The sequence below is a fragment of the Nerophis ophidion genome, linkage group LG22, assembly GCF_033978795.1.
Source record: "Nerophis ophidion isolate RoL-2023_Sa linkage group LG22, RoL_Noph_v1.0, whole genome shotgun sequence".
NCBI lineage: Eukaryota > Metazoa > Chordata > Actinopteri > Syngnathiformes > Syngnathidae > Nerophis > Nerophis ophidion.
The window spans coordinates 21,577,422-21,598,834 of NC_084632.1; the positions used below are offsets into that span (position 1 = coordinate 21,577,422).

A 21,413-nucleotide genomic window follows, 5' to 3' on the forward strand; every position below is an offset into this window, starting at 1 on the left:
GAACACAACTTTTTTTTAAAAATAGCTTCATTATTTTGTGCTGTTTAGGCCAGCCTCCTCCTTGACTCCATCACTCCTTTTGGACTATTTACCTTTTTTTTTTTTTTTTTTTGATCCGGAGGAGAGACATCTGTAGACCAGGACCACCAACAAGAAGGTCCTCCCGTCTGCTGCACCCATGCTGTAGTTTTTGCTTCTCTTTTTGCTTCCAGTCGCCATTTGCAGACTGAGTTTCTGCAGGGGTTTTTTTGGCTCCCCCGCCCCACTCCCGGCGCCACCCCCTTCCTCCCCGGCGCTTGCGGGCCCACATTCGGATGCGCTGAGCCGAGCCTGCACCGTACGGTCCACGCACGCGGTGTATGGAAGTGGTGGGCTGCAAGGCAGAGGCGGCCAGTTGCAAGTTGCGTCCGGGACCGGGAGCCATGCTTTTCCACGGGATCTCCGGGGATCACATCCAAGGGATCATGGAGGAGATGGAGAGACGGTCCAAGTCGGAGTCTCGCCTGGCCAAGAGCATGCAGCTCAACGGGAGAGAGACGGTGAGTGCGGCCATGTTTCGCATTGTCATATTAGGAAATCATCTCATAATTGTACAGCTAAAAACACAATGTAATATAAAAATGTGTTTGTTCAGTAGTGCTAGAATTAAAACATTGTTAAATAGTGCACGTGAAGGTTTTGCACAATGATAAAAACTGCAACAAATATGGATAAATAATTTCGCAAAATGCATAAATTTGCAACGATGTTCTTATTTATTGCGGAATACATAAATCTGCAACAATTTTTTTAATGCAACAAATATATGTATGCAAAATACAAAAATATGCATCAAACATTTTCTTTTTCTGCAGAAAATATTTTTTTGCAAAATGCATGAAAATGCAACAATTGTATATATCTATCTATATATATATATATATATCTTTATATATATATATATATATATATATATATATGTACATATGGCAAATTGCAAAAATGTGCAACATTTGTTTTATTTTTGCAGAATTCATAAATCTGTAACATTTTTGTATGCAACAAATATATATGCAAAATACATAAATATGCATCAATATTTTCTTTTATGCAACAATACATGAAAAGGCAACATTGTATGTGTATATATATATATATATATATATGTGTGTGTGTGTGTATGTATGTATGTATGTATGTATGTATACATATATTTATATATATTGCAAAATGCATAAATGTGCAACAATTATTTTATTTTTTGCAAAATACATAAATGTGCAATGTTTTTTAGATGCATCAAATATATATGCGAAATACATAAATATGCATCAAACATTTTCTTTTTTTGCAGCAAATATTTTTTGCAAAATGCATGAAAATGCAGCAAGTGTATATATATATATATATATATATATATATATATATATATATATATATATAAATGGCAAAATGCACACATGTGCAACAATTGTTTTATTTTTTGCAGAATACATAAATCTGCAAAAAAAATTATGCAACAAATATACATGCAAAATACATAAATATGCATCAAATATTTTCTTTTATGCAACAAATATTTTTCCCGAAATACATCAAAATGCAACATTGTGTGTGTATGTGTATATATATATATATATATATATATATATATATATATATATATATATATATATATATATATATATATATATATATATATATATATATATATATATATATATGGCAAAATGCATAAATGTGCAACAATTGTTTTTTTTGCAAAATACATAAATGTGAAACGTTTTTTAAATGCAACAAATATATATGCAAAATACATAAATATGCATCAAACATTTTATTATTTTTTGGGCCAAAAAAATAAAATATATTTATGTACATACATATAAATATAATTCTTGCTTACAAAATATGTGAAAATATGTGACACGATGAATGAAAAGGGCTCCCTTGTTCCCAGACCATGCCCTCCATGAGCCCGGAGAAGCCCGCACTGTGTGCCGGCTGTGGGGGCAAGATCTCGGACAGATACTACCTCCTGGCTGTGGACAAGCAGTGGCACCTGCGCTGTCTCAAATGCTGTGAATGTAAACTCGCGCTGGAATCGGAGCTAACGTGTTTTGCAAAGGACGGGAGCATCTACTGCAAGGAGGATTACTACAGGTAAGATGTATTTATATTGCATCACCACGCTTCAATTTGGACATATTTGCAACTTTATAAACAATTTAAGTGTTGAGTCAGTTTATTTGTTTCTTTTTAGCAGGCTGTTGCTCATTTTGTAAATTACTTCGGGCCTACTCGCTCAATTTCCCCCAGGGATCAATAAATTACTTTCTATTCTATTCTTTTCTATTCTATATTTTCCAAGACATAATTTTTCCAACATACACGTTATTTTATAGAAATTCACTGGAAACATATTGGTTCAATAGAGAAAACTGTTTGTGAAATGTGGATACAAAAATGTCAAAAATATTGATTAAAAGTTAAAATATGAAATGAAAAATATTCGTTGGATGATGAAATTTTACTGTCGGCAAAATGTGGATACAAAAAATGCTCTATAAGTACACACAGAAATTAAGCATATTGGTTTAATGGTAAAATAATATTTCTTGTGTAATGTGTATACAAAAAAACTCAAATAATATAAAATAATGTCTGCTTATTTTTAATTAAATAGTGAATTATCACTGCTTGTGAATTTGTGTTAGATTTTTTTTAACAGTACACATATATTTGTTAAATATTGAATATTGAATTATTACTGTTTGTTAATTTGTATTATAAAAGATGACTTTGTTTTGACATATAAGCTTACTGCTTATATGTCAAAACATTTATTCAAAGTGAAAAAAAATCCAAAGAAATGAAAACTATTGGTTAGGGAACTCTGTACTTTGTGAATTGTGTAGGGCTATACAAAATGCTAATAATAATAAAATTAATAAATAAAGAAATATTGTATAAAGTGAACGCTTACTTAGTGAACTGTGTAGGCCTTTACAAACATTGCATAAATAAATTGGAAACGACTGTTTAAATAGTCATATCCATCCATCCATCCATCCATCCATTTTTCTACCACTTATTCCCTTTGGGGTTAGTCAAATCTATGCTTTGTGAATTGTGTAGGCGTATACAAAAATACTATATATATATATATATATATATATATATATATATATATATATATATATATATATATATATATATATATATATATAAATATATATATATATATATATATATATATATATATATATATATATATATATATATATATATATATACACAAATAATTTGTACAAATAATATGTACATATAATTTGAAACATATTGGTCAAATAGTGAAATCTTACTAAAAAGTGAAAGTATACAAATAAATAAAAGCTATTTATGAGTAAAGTTTTACTCCGTGAATTGTGTATAGGCCCATACAAAAATGCTATGAATAATAATACTGTAAAAACAAATAGGAAAATATCAATTGAATAGTGAAATACTAAAGTGCATCACTACACATGTCAAAAACAATGATAAAAAGTGAAAGCACAAAAGGAAATAAAAAAATATTGCTTGAAAAATGGCCGAACCACAATAAGTAAATGCAGTTTAATAGTAAAGATTGTGTATGTCTCTTTAAATGTCAATCTCTTAGTAGCAATGATGTTGGTGAGTAAGAAAAGCTAACGGTTAAACAAATGTCAATGATATATAATTGATTTAATGATAAAAGACATCCAAATTGACGGTCCTTTGTGATTATAAAAGAAAAATAATCACAACCGGAAACAAAAGTTTGTCAAAATAGTAAAACAAGGGCTGTAAACCCAATAAGTAAACAACTCCAAAAAAGTGACGCAATCGGTTGCCACTTTTTTTGGAGTGCCTTAAACTCCAATATTTGAGTATCTCCGATTGTAAATATGTAGACTTTACGTTAAATGTACTTTTAAATTATAAATGAATTAAAACTTACCAATTAAGCCATCTCAAAAATGTTCCTCCTCGTGTCTGCTACCTGAAAAGGAAGTGCACGCAAATGCTACAAAATAAAAGCACTTCCTCTGTGTGTGCGTGCATGTAATAATTTATACATGTACACACACACACAGAGGTGTAATAACAATACGCATCAATAATGCAATTTTTAATTTTTTCTTGATTTGATTTATTATTTTTTTAATTTCAAAATAAGACACTTATGTTTGATCCAGTGGTTCTCAACCTTTTTTCAGTGATGTACCCCCTGTGAACATTTTTTCAATTCAAGTACCCGCTAATCAGAGCAAAGCATTTTTGGTTGAAAACAAGAGATAAAGAAGTGAAATACAGCACTATGTCATCAGTTTCTGATTTATTAAATTGTATAACAGTGCAAAATATTGCTCATTTGTAGTGGTCTTTCTTGAACTGTTTGGAAAAAAAGATGTAAAAATAACTAAAAACTTGTTGAAAAATAAACAGGTGATTCAATTATAAATAAAGATTTTCTACACATAGAAGTAATCATCAACTTAAAGTGCCCTCTTTGGGGATTGTAATAGAAATCCATCTGGATTCATGAACTTAATTCTAAACATCCATCCATCCATTTTCTACCGCTTATTCCCTTTAGGGTCGCGGGGGGCGCTGGTGTTTATCTCAGCTACAATTAAACATCTCTTCACAAAAAAAGAAATCTTTAACATCAATATTTATGGAACATGTCCACAAAAAAATCTATCTGTCAACACTGACAGATTTGACACTGCATTTACATTGTTGCATTTCTTTCCACAGTTTATGAATTTACATTCACATTTTGTTGGAGTATTATTCAATAAATATAATTATAAAGGATTTTTGAATTGTTGTTATTTTTATGATATTTAAAAAAAAATCTCACGTACCCCTTGGCATACCTTCAAGTACCCCCAGAGGTACGCGTACCCCCCATTTCAGAACCACTGGTTTAATCCACTGAGTTTTAAGTAAGTGTGTGTTATTTTAAGTAGCAGTTACATAATCTACAAACGAGTTAATTTTGATTAAAAATAACAAGTTTTAAAAAATGTTACTCACACTCAACATTTTTAAGTAAGTACAACTTTTTAAGTTACACAATTTATTCTAATGAATTATTTTTGAGCATTCGAGTAAGACAATGTAGTTTTTATTTTATTTTATTTATTTATTTATTTTTGAACCGACAATGACAATAAAGTATTGAAATATAAAATAAATGCTGTGTCGTGTACGTGATTATGTTTTGAGTGCGGGCAGTGGTTTTGACGATGTGTGTGTTCCAGAAGGTTCTCGGTGCAGAGGTGCGCGCGCTGCCACTTGGGGATTTCCGCCTCGGAGATGGTGATGCGCGCGAGAGACTCTGTGTACCACCTGAGCTGCTTCACGTGCACCACGTGCAACAAGACCCTCACAACCGGCGACCACTTCGGCATGAAGGACAGCCTGGTCTACTGCCGCCTCCACTTCGAGAGCTTGGTGCAGGGAGCCGACTACCACCCCCAGCTCAACTTCGCCGAGCTGGCGGCCAAGGGCGGCGGCCTAGGCCTGCCCTACTTCAACGGCACCGGCACCGGCACGGCGCAGAAGGGCCGACCGCGGAAGAGGAAGAGCCCCGCCATGGGCTTGGATTTACCCAGCTATAACACGGGTGAGAACAACACACACACACACACATTCTTGTATTTGTTACCTTCTTCACACCTCCCAAAAATGCCTCCCAAACTTAAAAATGTTGGCAATATTATAATAATTTTCGAAATTTTTCTTGGCAAAATTATCCCAAAAGTCAGCTGTTTTTTTGGGGATGAATAGCGAAATCCTTCTTTAGCTGCCGTCTTGTTTTATCATATGTTGCTGCCTGTGCACCTGACAATGTTTAGTTTTGTATGCACACTAAATCAACAAAAAATCCCTACTTTGGAGCAATGTTCACAGACTGTAGTATTCAGCTCTCTATTAGATGCAATGGTTTTCCATATTGGGACCATGATTTTGGTCCAAACTTGTTTACCGGTCCTCATGTGGAATGTACTTTTCCTTGTTGATGTCTCAGAAGGGTAGAAATACAAGAACACACACACATTGTATTTGTTACCTTCTTCACACCTCCAAAAAATGCCTACCTCTGGTATTAAGATAAAAGTCGTAATTTTACTCTACGTAAGTCAAAATTTTACAAGAAAAAAACGGAACACTTGTGCAATATAATGATAAACGTTGGAATTTTACTCAATAACAGTCGCTATTTTACAAGAAAAGTGTAACATTTTGGGAATTTTATGAAAATAATCGTAATTTTACTCAACATAAGTCAGAGTTTTATGAGAAAGCTTAATAATGTTGACAATATAATAATGATCGGAATTTTACTTGGCAAAATTATGACAAAAGTCAGCTGCTTTTTCGGGGATTAATATGGAAATCCTTCTTCAGCTGCCGTCTTGTTTTATCATATATTGCTGTCAATGTTTACTTTTGTATGCACACTAAATCAACAAAAAATCCCTACTTTGGAGCAATGTTCACAGACTGTAGTATTTAGCTCTCTACTAGATGCAATGGTTTTCCACATTGGGACCATGATTTTGGTCCAAACTTGTTTACCGGTCCTCATGTGGAAGGTACTTTCCCTTGTTGATGTCTCAAGAAGGGTAGAAATAAAAGAACACATTCACGCACACACGCACACGTGCACGCACACACACACTCACACACATTTTGTATTTGTTACCTTCTTCACACCTCCAAAAAATACCTACCTCTGGTATTATGATAAAACTTGTAATTTTACTCAACGTAAGTCAAAATTTTACAAGAAAAAACGGAACACTTGTGCGATAAAATGATAAAAGTTGGAATTTTACTCAATAACAGTCGCAATTTTACAAGGAAACTGTAACATTTTGGGAATTTTATGAAAAGAGTCGTAATTTTACTCCGCAAAAGTCACAATTTTAAAAGAAAACTTAAAAATGTTGGCAATTTTATAATAATTTTCGAAATTTTACTTGGCAAAATTATCCCAAAAGTCAGCTGTTTTTTGGGGGATGAATAGCGAAATCCTTCTTAAGCTTCCGTCTTGTTTTATCATATGTTGCTGCCTGTGCACCTGACAATGTTTAGTTTTGTATGCACATTAAATCAACAAAAAATACCGACTTTGGAGCAATGTTCACAGACTGTAGTATTTAGCTCTCTATTAGATGCAATGGTTTCCCGTATTGGGAGCATGATTTCGGTCCAAACTTGTTTACCGGTCCTCATGTGGAAGGTACTTTTCCTTGTTGATGTCTCAAGAAGGGTAGAAATACAAGAACACACACACACACACACACACACACATTTTGTATTTGTTACCTTCTTCACACCTCCAAAAAATACCTACCTCTGGTATTATGATAAAACTCGTAATTTCACTCGACATACGTCAAAATTTTACAAGAAAAAACTGAACATTTGTGCAAACTAATGATAAAAGTTGGAATTTTTTTCAATAACAGTCACAATTTTACAAGAAAAGCTTAAAACGCTGGCAATTTTATGAAAGGAGTCATAATTTTACTCAACATAAGTCACAGTTTTATGAGAAAGCTTAACAGTGTTGACAATATAATAATGATCGGAATTTTACTTTGCAAAATTATGACAAAAGTTAGCTGTTTTTTCGGGGATGAATATGGAAATCCTTCTTAAGCTACCGTCGTGTTTTATCATATATTGCTGTCAATGTTTACTTTTGTATGCACATTACATCAACAAAAAATCCCGACTTTGGAGCAATGTTCACATACTAGTATTTAGCCCTCTATTAGATGCAATGGTTTCCCGTATTGGGAGCATGTTTTCGGTCCAAACTTGTTTACCGGTCCTCATGTGGAAGGTACTTTTCCTTGTTGATGTCTCAAAAAGGATAGAAATACAAGAACACATTCACGCACACACACACACGCACACATGCACGCACGCACGCACGCACACACACTCACACACACACACCTACAATTATATTTGTTACCTTCTTCACACCTCCAAAAAATGCCTACCTCTGGTATTATGATAAAATTCGTAATTTTACTTGACGTAAGTCAAAATTTTACAAGAAGAAACGGAACATTTGTGCAATATAATGATAAAAGTTGGAATTGTACTCAATAACAGTCGCAATTTTACAAACCCCGTTTCTATATAAGTTGGGAAATTGTGTTAGATGTAAATATAAACGGAATACAATGAGTTGCAAATCCTTTTCAACCCATATTCAATTGAATGCACTACAACAGTGGTTTTTAACCTTGTTGGAGGTACCGAACCCCACCAATTTCATATGAGCATTCACCAAACTCTTAGTGAAAAATAAAATGTTGGGGTTCTTTTCCAAATTCAAGACAAAGTTATATTTTTGATAACTCTTTAGTATGGGGAACATATTCTAAGTAACAAAGACTTAATTTAGAGTTATTTGGTTAGGGTTAGGGTGAGGGTAAGGGTTAGAGGGTTAGGGTCAGGGTTAGAGGGTTAATGTTATAATAAGGTCATGCCGAATAAGGCCTTAATAAGTACCTAATAATGACTAGTTAAGAGCCAATATGTTACTAATTTGCATGTTAATAAGCAAATGATTAATGGTGAATATGTTCCTCATACTAAAGTGTTACCCTGTTTTTTTACCGGTGCACAAAAAGAACCGTGCATGAACATCACCTTGTTCAAACAACAAAACCAACACAGTGCATAAACTCACAACAAATTACACACCTGCAAATCAGTCTGACTTCTGCTGTTGCCGTATCCGTAATACGGCGATAGGGAGAATTTTTTATTAACACGATGAGTCGGGTATGTTTTGACATCCGCCGAACCCCTGAGGCCGACTCACCGAACCCCTAGGGTTCGATCGAACCCAGGTTAAGAACCACTGCACTACAAAGACAAGATATTTGATGTTCAAACTCATATTTTTTTTTTTTTTTTTTGCAAATAATAATTAACTTAGAATTTCATGGCTGCAACATGTGCCGATATAGTTGGGAAAGAGCATGTTCACCACTCTGTTAAATCACCTTTTCTTTTAACAACACTCAATAAACGTTTGGGAACTGAGGAAACCAATTGTTGAAGCTTTGAAAGTGAAATTCTTTCCCATTCTTGTTTTATGTAGAGCTTCAGTCGTTCAACAGTCCGGGGTCTCCGCTATCGTATTTTACGCTTCATAATGCGCCACACATTTTCGATGGGAGACAGGTCTGGACTGCAGGCGGGCCAGGAAAATACCCGCACTCTTTTTTTTTTACGATGCCTCGCTGTTGTATCACTTGTCTTGCTGAAATAAGCAGGGGTGTCCATGATAACGTTGCTTGGATGACAACATATGTTGCTCCAAAACCTGTATGGATTTTTAAGCTTTAATGGTGCCTTCACAGATGTGTAAGTTACCCATGCTTTGGTTTAGGCACTAATGTACCCCCATACCATCACAGATGCTGGCTTTTGAACTTTGCGCATATAACAATCCGAATGGTTATTTTCCTCTTTGTTCTGGAGGACACCACGTCCTCTTTTTCCAAATATAATTTGAAATGTGGACTTGTCAGACCACAGAACACCTTTCCACTTTGCATCAGTCCATTTAAGGTGAGCTCGGGCCCAGACAAGCTGGCGGTGTTTCAGGATATTGTTGATAAATGGATTTGGCTTTGCATAGTAGTGTTTTAACTTGCACTTACATATGTAGCGACCAACTGTAGTTACTGACAGTGGTTTTATGAAGTGTTCCTGAGCCTATGGGGTGATATCCTTTACACACTGATGTCGGTTTTTGATGCAGTACTGCCTGAGGGATCAAAAGTCTGTAATATCATCGCTTATGTGCAGTGATTTGCCCAGATTCTCTGAACTTTTTGATGATTTTACGGACCGCAAATGGTAAAATCCCTAAATTCTTTGCAATAGCTTGTTGAGAAATGTTGTTCTAAAACTGTTAGACAATTTGCTTACAAAGTGGTGACCCTTGCCCCATCCTTGTTTGTGAATTACGTAGCATTTCATGGAAGCTGCTTTTATACCCAATCATGGCACCCAACTGTTCCCAATTAGCCTGCACACCTCTGGGATGTTCCGAATAACTGTTTGATCTGCATTCCTCCACTTTATCAGTAGTTATTGCCACCTTTCCCAACTTCTTTGTCACGTGTTGCTGGCATCAAAGTCTAAAGTTAATTATTATTTGCAAAAAAAAAATGTTTATCAGTTTGAACATAAAATATGTTGTCTTTGTAGCATATTCAACTGAATATGGGTTGAAAATGATTTGCAAATCATTGTATTCCGTTTATATTTACATCTAACACAATTTCCCAACTCATATGGAAGCAGGGTTTGTACAAGAAAAGCTTAAAACGCTGGTAATTTTATGAAAAGTGTCGTAATTTTAGTCAACATAGGTCACAGTTTTATGACAATATAATAATATTTGGAATTTTACTTGGCAAAATTATGACAAAAGTCAGCTGTTTTTTCGGGGATGAATAGGGAAATCCTTCTTTAGCTGCCATCTTGTTTTATCATATATTGCTGTCAATGTTTACTTTTGTATGCACATTAAATCAACAAAAAATCCTGAATTTGGAGCAATGTTCACAGACTGTAGTATTTAGCTCTCTATTAGATGCAATGGTTTCCCGTATTGGGACCATGATTTCGGTCCTAACTTGTTTATCGGTCCTCATGTGGAAGGTACTTTTTCTTGTTGATGTCTCAAGAAGGGTAGAAATACAAGAACACACACACACACACATTCTTGTATTTGTTACCTTCTTCACACCTCCAATAAATGCTTCCCATTATTTTAATAGATGGATAGATTGATAGTACTTAATTGTTAAAAGTCGTAATTTACTCGACGTAAGTCAAAATTTAACAAGAATTTTACTCAATAACAGTCGCAATTTTACAAGAAACCGTAACATTTTGGGAATTTTATGAAAAGAGTCGTAATTCTACTCAACAAAAGTCACAATTTTAAGAGAAATCTTAAAAATGTTGGCAATATTATAATAATAATTTGAATTTTACACGGCAAAATTATGAAAAAAGTTAGCTGTTTTTTGGGGATCAATAGGGAAATCTTTCTTTAGCTGTCGTCTTGTTTTATCACATGTTGCTGCCTGTGCACCTGTCAATGTTTACTTTTGCATGCACATTAAATCAACAAAAAAATCCAGACTTTGGAGCAATGTTCACAGACTGTAGTATTTAGCTCTCTATTAGATGCAATGGTTTCCCGTTTTGGGACCATGATTTCGAAAGTTCCTAACTCGTTTACCGGTCCTCATGTGGAGGGTACTTTTCCTTGTTGATGTCTCAAGACGGGTAGATATACAAGAACACGCATACGCACACACACACACATTCTTGTATTTGTTACCTTCTTCACACCTCCAAAAAATGCCTAGCTCTCTTTTAATAGATAGATACATAGATAGTACTTTATTGTTAAAAGTTGTAATTTACTCGACATAAGTCAAAATTTTACAAGAAAAAAACGTAACATTTGTGCAATATAATGATAAAAGTTGGCATTTTACTCAATTACAGTCGCAATTTTACAAGAAAAGCTTAAAACGCTGACAATTTTATGAAAAGAGTCGTAATTTTACTCAACATAATTTACAGTTTTATGAGAAAGCTTAACAATGTTGACAATATAATAAAAATCGGGATTTTACTTGGCAAAATTATGCCAAAAGTCAGCTATTTTTTCGGGGATGAATAGGGAAATCCTTCTTTAGTTGCCGTATTTTTTTATCATATATTGCTGTCAATGTTTACTTTTGTATGCACATTAAATCAACAAAAAATCCCGACTTTACAGCAATGTTCACAGACTAGTATTTAGCGCTCAACAATTGTTTACTTTTATATGCACATTAAATCAACAAAAAATCCCGACTTTGGAGCAATGTTCACAGACTGTAGTATTTAGCTCTGTATTAGATGCAATGGTTTTCCGTATTGGGACCATGATTTCGGTCTTAACTTGTTCTCAAGTCCCCATATGGAAGGTCCTTTTCCTTGTTGATGTCTCAAGAAGGGTAGAAACATACACACACACACACACACACACACACACACACACACACACACACACACACACACACACACACACACACACACACACACACAAATTTAGTATTTGTTACCTTCTAGAGACCTCTGAAAAATGCCTTCCTCTAATATTATGATAAAACTCGTAATTTTACTGAACGTAAGTCAACATTTTACAAGAAAAAACTGAACACTTGTGCAATATAATGATAAAAGTTGGAATTTTATTCAATAACAGTCACCATTTTACAAGAAAAGCTTAACAGTTTAGCAATTTTATGAAAAGAGTCGTGATTTTACTCGACAAAAGTCACAATTTTATGAGAAAACTTAAAAATGTTGACAATTTTATAGTCATCGGAATTTTACTTGGCAAAATTATGACAAAAGTCAGCTGTTCACCTGGCGGGTTTTTTCGGGAATGGATAGGGAAGTCCTTTAGGTGCCGTCTTGTTTTATCATATATTGCCGCCTTTGCACATTAAATCAACAAAAAATCCTGACTTTGGAGCAATGTTCACAGACTCTAGTATTTAGCTCTCTATTAGATGCAATGGTTTTCCATTTTCGGTCCTAACTTGTTCACCAGTCCTCATGTTGAAGGTACTGTTCCTTGTCGATGTCTCAAGAAGGGTAGAAATACAAGAACGCACAAACGCCTAACAACCAAAGCATAACAAGAAGTAAAACATCAAAGCGCCTCACCCAAAAAACAGTTTCTAAATGTTGTCATAATTACAATTTTCCCAAACACAACGCGGGGAAACCCTGCCAAAATTAGGGGGCGTTCAATATCGGCCTTTTCTTGAGTGCAGATTGGTAAAATGTAAACATTGAGCAAAAAGACATACGAATAACTAATAATTATACAACGTTTTGTTTTAAAGATAATATATATCTTAATATATATATATATATATATATATATTTTTTTTTTGTGTCTTTTTACAATTTTGGGGGTCAATTTAGTTGTTTGTAGTTTGCCCTCAGTGGAAAAAGTTTGCACACCCCTAACGTAAAGATATGAATGAATTCGCTCGAATATTAATTAATCGGTGGTGATGTATTTACATGTCTGGATTAATTCATGCATCTGGCCTGAGGTCAAACTGACATATTTTAATTATATACATATTTATGTATCTATAAGTAAACCTGACTCCCAAGTGCAATGTTTCAAAAAACAAAAAAATAAATAATTTCTCCCTTCATGAGTTGCTCCACCCTGCAGCGCCCCAATTTTGTGTCTCTGTGCGAATTAGTGCGCGCTTGATAAATTCGTCATTGTGCAGCCATTGTGCTTCCTGTTCCCCATGAATAGGGAGGAATAAGGGTAATCTGCGCGTTAATTGTTCTCCGTTAATTGGAAGTGACGTTGGAATCCCGGGCCTCCAGTGAGGCGGTCAGCCCCGGTTCTCAGGGGCCAGAGCATGAAAACACAATTCTATATCTTCATTTTATTATATGCATGTTTAATAATACATCATCAGAGATTGATACATATAGAAGCACAGCAATACATTAATCATTTATTTTATATTGTCCTGTCCATATTATGTATGGTCTCCAACCAGTAGAACGTGAGCTAGCGTGAGCCCGCCAAGTGATTTGGAATACTTCACTATATTGTCAAAAATATTCCATGACAATGTTTATATCTTTTCACTTCAGAGAATATAGCTTTTATTTGATGACAAATTGTCACAAAATAGCACAACGACAACGGCCGCACTGTTTGACTGGAGATCCTCTTCCTAATTAGAGTTCAATTCAAACGTTGCCAGTTGTATAAATAATCACAAAATATTTTCTTTTCACAGAGTACAACAGAAAAGTTAACAAAAAAATTGAAAAGCGCTCATTTTTGTTGTTGACATTTTAATACTATTACAATTTTTTATTTTAGTTTCCCCGGAAATGACCAGCTAATAATTGCGTGACTTTAACAGAAATGTACATTTACTGCATTGCTTGGATTTTACACTTAATTACAATAAAGTTACAACTTAATGCTGTGAATTTTATTGTTAAGTACTCTTTCGGTTTTACAGCATACTGCCACCTACTGTACAAGAGTGTGCATTGTATTCTACAGAATCTTTTAAGAGCCATTCAGTTTGAATTTTGTCATTTGTTGTCATACATGCAAAGGGCTGAGATTACAGTGTTTTACTTTGAAAAAACATTTTTTATGCTGTCATATAAAAAGGTATCGTCATTTTTAATTTTAATTGTAATGTTACAATCAAGTTTGATTACAGTATGTTATTACGGAAAAATATTAAATGCTGTAAAATATAATGGTATTGTAATTTGTACGGTCATTTGCTGTAATGTTATAGTAAATTTGGAGTACAGTATTTCACTGTGACATAACCATTGCGGTTAAAATTAAGGGTGTCATAGTTTTTACATTCATTAGTTGTAATGTTACAGTACATTTGGATTACAGTAGAAAATACTGTTAAATTCTATGAAATCCTGGTAGGACATTTTCATAATGTCCTAGCCTTTGAAAAAAGCTACAGCAAATAAATTGTGATATTCATTTTGGTAAAATTAGTTCTCAGAAGAAAAAAGGTCTGAGAACTGAGGTCAAATTATTGCTAAATATCCACAGAAAAAATACAAAATAAAACAGCTGGCAATGTATATGAACATCTTATTTTGCATTCCCAAAGTTCAAAATTTTAGCTGCTCATATTTTTCACAATGTGGATTCTTGTTTTTGATTTATTTGTTAGATGTGAAAACATTTTAGCATTTTGTTTTTCAAAGAGCCAGAGCTCCTGGAGGTTAGGTTAGGTCTTCTTTGGAAACAGAGACCCCTAGTGGGCAACTTGTATAGGACACAAGTGTTCATCATAATAATGGTGGGAAAGAAACATCAGTTTTATGTGAGGAGCTACAATAAAACACACACCAGCCTTTAAATGTTATTCATTCTGAGTCTACGCCTTTTAAAACCAAGGCTGCAACGAGAACGACACGGACCATTTGGACCGGGACCAGCAGGCCTACCCGCCAACACAGAAAACCAAGCGCATGCGGACCTCCTTCAAGCACCACCAGCTGCGGACAATGAAATCCTACTTTGCCATCAACCACAACCCGGACGCTAAGGACCTAAAGCAGCTGGCCCAGAAGACGGGCCTGACTAAGAGAGTTCTGCAGGTAAGCACCAATCCTTTTTTTTCCTTTCCTCCTCCGAGTGTCGAGTCTGCACCCCCTTCTCCATTCATCGTTTGTTTCCTTTGAACGCAGCCGTAGTCACGAGTTGGGTGTTTTAGTTTTACATTGTAATGCAGTTTTTTTGTGGAGGCGGAGAGCAAGGCGAGCCTTGGAAAAGATGCACTGAGATTAGGAGCAGCTGCCTTGTTTCCATCCAAATGTCAATTATTTTAGTTCTGTATACATTTCCTTAGATTTCAGTCTTTTTCTTGTCTTTCAAGCAAGCGTACATAAAGACAAACAAGTAAAAGCCACACTGGGATTGGTTTGCAGGTTTGGTTCCAAAACGCGAGAGCCAAATTCAGAAGGAACGTTTTACGACAGGAGAACGGAGGTGTTGATAAGGCTGACGGCACCTCGCTCCCTCCGCCCTCATCCGACAGTGGGGCCCTGACCCCCCCCTCCAGCGCGGCCACACTAACAGACCTGACAAACCCCTCGATTACCGTAGTGACGTCCGTCACCTCTAGTTTGGACAGCCACGACTCGGGGAGCCCCTCACAAACTACCTTGACAAACCTTTTCTAACAAGCGAACAGACTGCTTTCATTTTTGCCTTTTTTTTTTCTTTTCTTTCTTCTTCATTTTTCCCTGATTGACACCTTTAAAACAAGCGCAGGCGGCACCATGGAAGCCAGCGTGCCGTACTGTTTTCACGCAAACAGGAAGAACAACAAGAAGACCACAATTTCAAAACAAAATGTGTAGCATTTGACAACAGTTTGCAGTCACTGACTTTGGAATGGACTTAAAACAAACGTTGGAAGAACAATAACTCAAAACCTGGAAAGTAGTATCCTTTATTTGTACATTTGTATTGATTATGATCAATTGAGCCCTTCCTGGTTAATTGGTGACTTTTGCTCTCGGAAACCTGTACTTGTATGCACTGTGTTGGCACTAATTAGATTTTCTTAATGTCATTGGGAAACAAACTTGTAGAATGTTCTGTATAGGAATCGATCCACTAAACAGGCTTTAATTCTCTTTTTGAATGTCCAATCCCGCCAAGATCCCAATTGGATTCCTCACGCGACCGAACTTTCGTACTCGATTACCACGATTTTTGGAACGATCTTACATTCTGGTACGGTAATAACATTCACATTATGACTGGAGAGCGGATTATGTCATCCAGGGGTGTCCAAACTCTTTCCAGCCAGGGTCGCATCAGAAAGATTCAATGATTTTGATAATTTTTTTACATTACAGATGCTAACATATATTGCGTGTAGGCCAATATATATTAGCTTTGTGTTATAGCGCTCAACGTTTGTATGGGAAAATAAGAGAAATGACCCTTAATTATTTGCTACATCGACATCTTAGCTTTGTTTTAGAGCAGTGGTTCTCAAACCTTTTTCACAAAAGTACCACCTCAGAAAACCATAATGACCAACATTAAAACACAAAAGCGTAGTAGGCATAAGTGTTCTTAAAAAAATAAGGCATATGTTTTATTTAACAAGTGTATTTAATATTTTTGGCCACTGTAACAGTACATACAGTTTAAAGAATAACACTGTGTTTGAATATACAGGAAAAGAAAACTGTTTAATTATAATTAATTTAAGCCTGTATACCACTAGTGGTATCCGTGCCACCGTTGGAGAATCACTGTTTTCGAGAATTACCTGTCATTTGTAAAAAAAAAAAAAAAAAAGGATATTTCCCAGGATTTTTGGTCTTTTTTCATCAGCATTCCCTCGGGATGCAAATATAGACTGTATCCTACTTTGTCATCTTAGCTTTATGTTGTAGACATACCTGTCATTCTTGGCATTTTCTATTAATAGTTAAAAAAGAATGGGTAATTAAAGAAGTGTCCCTTAATGTTAGAATACATGCTACATAGACATACCTGTTAATATTTGCATTGGAAAATGAGGCCAGAAAATTTGGCAAATTTTATTGAAAAATAAGTATAAGAAGAAGAAGAATATCTTAATAATAGCTTTGTTTCAGAGGCATATCTGTGAACATTTCTATTTGTAAATAAAGGCCATTTTCCTTGAAAAAAATTAATTACCAGAAAATTTGGCCAATTTTCTTTGAAAAAGTGGGAAAATTAGGGAAATTGCAAATCTTCTGGGACTAAATATCTATTTTAACATCCAAGCTATGTTTTATAAGCATATCTGACAACATTTCTATTTGTAAGAAAAAAAGGACATTTTCCAGAAAGAAAAAAAAAACTAACTGAAAATTTGCCAAATTTTCCTCCCCAAAAAGGAAAAAAAAAATAAACAGGGAAATTGTATGTATATATGCTATATTTACAGATATACATACAGTATATCTGTCAACATTTGCATTCAGAAACAAGGCCAATATTCCAGAAAGTAAGCCAAAATTACCAGGGCAGTAAGAAAGTTAGACTATGGGAAATTTAGGGGAAACTATTGAAGCAAAATAAGAAAATAAGCAACGCCCGTGTGATATAAGAATATCTGCTACATGGACATCTTTGTTTTCTTTTCAAAGTATACCTGTAAACATTTGCATTTGTTAAAAAAAGTAAAATTTCCAGGAAATAAGGGACATATTTGCAGGAAATAGTAATAATAATACATGAGATATATATAGTGCTTTTCTACACACTCAAAGTGCTTCACAGAGAAGTGAGAATCCATGACTCCTTGACTGTACATTCACACATTGTTGGTGGAAAGCTACATTTGTAACCACAGCTTTCCTGGAGTATATTGAAGGATGTTTATGTTTACAATTGAAAATAAGGGGTTTTGGGTGGTGAAAGTTTGACTTTGGGAAATTCACGGGAAACTATACAAACAACATAAGGGACATCTTACGGGAAAAATAAGGGAAATTTCACGGGAAATAAGGGACATTTCTACGAAAAATAGGGGAAATATAACGGAAAATAAGGTAAATTTGACTGAAAATGAGATACATTTTATGGGAAAAAGGGGATTTTTTACAGGATATAAGGGAAATTGCCCATAATCAACCTCTTCTGTGACATAAGAATATCTGCAAGATTGACATCTTTGCTTTTTATATGTTAACATTTGTATGAGTAAAACATGTACTTTTTTTGTGGAAAAAAGGTGGGTTATGTGAGAAAAAAATTCCCATCCATTTCCTACCGCTTGTCCCTTTTGGCAGGGCCAATACGATTCACACTCACATTCACACACTAGTTCCCACCATCAGATAATTATTATTGTGTTTGTGGAGGAGGGGACAATGAATAATGTATGAGAAACTATTTAAACAAAATAAATATTTGTCTTTTCCATCATCGGAGAGGTTTTATTTGGAGGCAGAGCCGTGCCACCGGTGATACGCGGGCACCATTAGTGGTATGTCAAATAATCACTCATTAAATTTATGACACATTGTTACTGTTCAAACTGTTTGTAATGTTACAGTGGCCAAAATATTAAATACACTTGTTAAATAAAACCTCTGACTTGTTTTTTATGAATACTTGGGCCTACCACGCGGCAGTATTTTAATGTTGGTCAATATGGTGGTACTTGGAGACCCCAAATTTTTCTGAGGTGGTACTTGGTGAAAAAGTGTGGTCTAAAAATAAGGGAAATTGTTTGAAAAAGTGAAATTGTAGTCTTTTCTACTATCGGAAATAATCATAATTTTTTTTTATATTTTTACACGTTGCAAAAGAGAAAGGGGCCTCACTTTGGACACCCCTGATGCAACCAACCGCCTCCTGATGTTTTGTTGTCCTGGTCGATGAATCGCAGTAAACAAAGTAAACACAACGCCCCGTGAACAAGTGCATTATTGTTTAATCGTGTTGCTCAGGGTGATGATTTTTTTTTTCCAAGGTAAAAAAAAAAAAAACCTTGAAGTGAGATACGTCGGTGGACTTGTAAAGACAGGTGTCCATGTTTTTACTGTCATTTTATTTGAATGACACTTATTACCAGACCAGACCAAAAAAAAAAACAACAACATACAAGTTTCCTTTGGCTGAAAGGTAGTAGGAAAAAGCAAATTGTTCTGTCGTAGAACAAAGTGGTACTTAAGTCTACCTGAGGGAGTGGATGCCTAACTCAGTTCTACTATGTGCCTTATGCGAGAACTTGGGAAAAGTTTGTGAAATTCAGGATTCTCCGTGTTCTTTGTTAACTGATCCACACCCTTTGGACGCCTCACTAGTTTTGTACTGTTTTGCATCTTATTTTCAAAGATCTTTTTATGGTGTATCCTGTTTGTGGCGGGTGGGGCTGGGGGAGGGGGGAGCAGCTATGTCATAGAAAGCATTTGTGCACTCTTTCAGATATAGTTCCAAGAAGCTTATATATTGATCTTGGTGTTAATAGTTGAGTACAGTACGTGTTCTATCAAGATTGTCCATGTTTTCCTGTTTCTTGATAAAGATGGTGTATAGAAACTATTTCCCCTTAAATATTTATGGACCAAACCGGTTGTTATATATCTTATTCAATTTGTGTGAATAAAAAAAAATACTTTGATTTAAAAGGCTTTTTATTTTGATTTGTTTTGTGTGTTTGTGTGTTCCTCCTTATAAAAGTCGCATCGACAACAGGCGAGCGAGCGCAACAGTTCCTTATTTTTGCTCCCATTTTTAATCTGTAGTCCCCCTTTTATGATGTTTTTTGACGTAATGCCCCACGGATTTGCATCCAAACCCTGCAAATTTCAACCTGCTCTTTAATGCATGATGGATTTGAGTGGCCAGAACGCTGCAAAGCACATATCTAACGTTTGTATATCATGGCAAAGCCCGTAAAGCCAGGTTGCTCTGGAGTTAATATATTCTTACTCTATCATTTCTTGCAGGGAGAACAAATCTTGGGGCATTACAGCCATACATCCCGACGTTTGAAAATTCCCTAAAGTATTAAAGAGAAGGGGGAAACTTTGACGTCACCATTGAAGACAAAGACAATATTATAGGATAAGATGATAGCAGATCCGATTTTTAGCCAAAAATGTGTGCTATGTAATGTTGGCTTTGGAATGACTCATGCAAAAACAACAATGACAATAAAATGTAACACAGTAAGTAAACACAGCACAGAGGCCCAAGTGAGACGCTATGGATGTTACACACTTTTACACACACACACACACACACACACACACACACTGACAGACACCTATATGTCAGCCTGCCATCTTTCTCCTCTACGTGCTCCGTCTTCCTATATAGAAACTTTCTTTTGTCCTTTTGGCGGCCTCCCCTGAAAATGGGCAGCGGGATGCCCGTCAAACATGACAACGTGTGCACCAAGAGGGACTGCAGAGTTGGAGTTTTGCCATCTGCCTGAGCCGGAGGGATGCCGAGGGATGGGAGGAGGAAAAAAAAAAAACTAAGCGCACAATGAAGTAGACGCTGACGGTTTTGCATGTGCCTCGTCGGCTTGTTGATGTAAATCATTTGCTTTGATTGGCTGTGTGCGTTATTTATTGTCTCCTGCTCAATAAAGTGTGAGAAAATCATGTCCGTGGCACTTATGTAACACACACACACACACACACACACACACACACACACACACACACACACAGTGGGAGGGTTAGTTCTGCCTGACACGAGAAGCTCTGAGGCGTGACGTAGCGTTATGATCCCACACACTTCAAGTAGAGATGTGAAGTTCGCCAACGAGTCGAGTCTTTTGAACGGCTCTCTAAGTGTGAGCCGTCCGTTTGAGAGAGTATTTTATATCAAAATTGCCCTGGCAGGAATGTGTGAAGTGGGGATGTTGTGCCAATCGATACTGACATACCCATACTAGATGTTTATACTGTAATATCGATTGTCAATTCAAAAGATCGATATTTTAGTTCAGTGTTTTTCAACCTTTTTTTGAGCCAGGGCACATTTTTTGCGTTGAAAAAAATCCAGAGGCAGACCACCAGCAGAGATCATTAAAAAATGAAACTCAGTTGACAGTAAAAAGTCGTTATCTCAAAGTAGGTGTACTGTCACCACCTGTCACATCACCCCCTGACTTATTTGGAGTTTATTGTTCCTATTTTAATGGCTTTTTCTCTTTTTTTGGTATTTTCCTGTAGCGCAGGGGTCGGGAACCTTTTTGGCCGAGAGAGCCATGAAAGCCAAAGATTTT

General features: G+C 35.5%; 1 protein-coding gene across 3 annotated transcripts in view; it reads left to right on the forward strand.

Moving 5' to 3' along the window:
• Positions 1-20,784, forward strand: part of lhx9 (LIM homeobox 9) — a 20,847-nt gene extending 63 nt beyond the window's left edge. Inside the window, exons 1-5 of one of the 3 annotated variants that reach the window (XM_061883487.1) lie at positions 1-539; positions 1,940-2,142; positions 5,280-5,641; positions 15,068-15,270; positions 15,601-17,020. The exon at positions 1-539 is cut by the window's left edge and continues 63 nt beyond it. In XM_061883487.1, coding sequence (XP_061739471.1) covers positions 360-539; positions 1,940-2,142; positions 5,280-5,641; positions 15,068-15,270; positions 15,601-15,855 — 1,203 coding nt within the window. In that variant the 5' untranslated portion in view covers positions 1-359 and the 3' untranslated portion in view covers positions 15,856-17,020. Of the gene's footprint in view, positions 540-1,939; positions 2,143-5,276; positions 5,642-15,067; positions 15,271-15,600; positions 17,021-20,121 lie in introns of those variants that run through there. The other 2 variants (XM_061883486.1, XM_061883488.1) reach the window with 2 other exon arrangements.
• Positions 20,785-21,413: the final 629 nt, after the last annotated feature.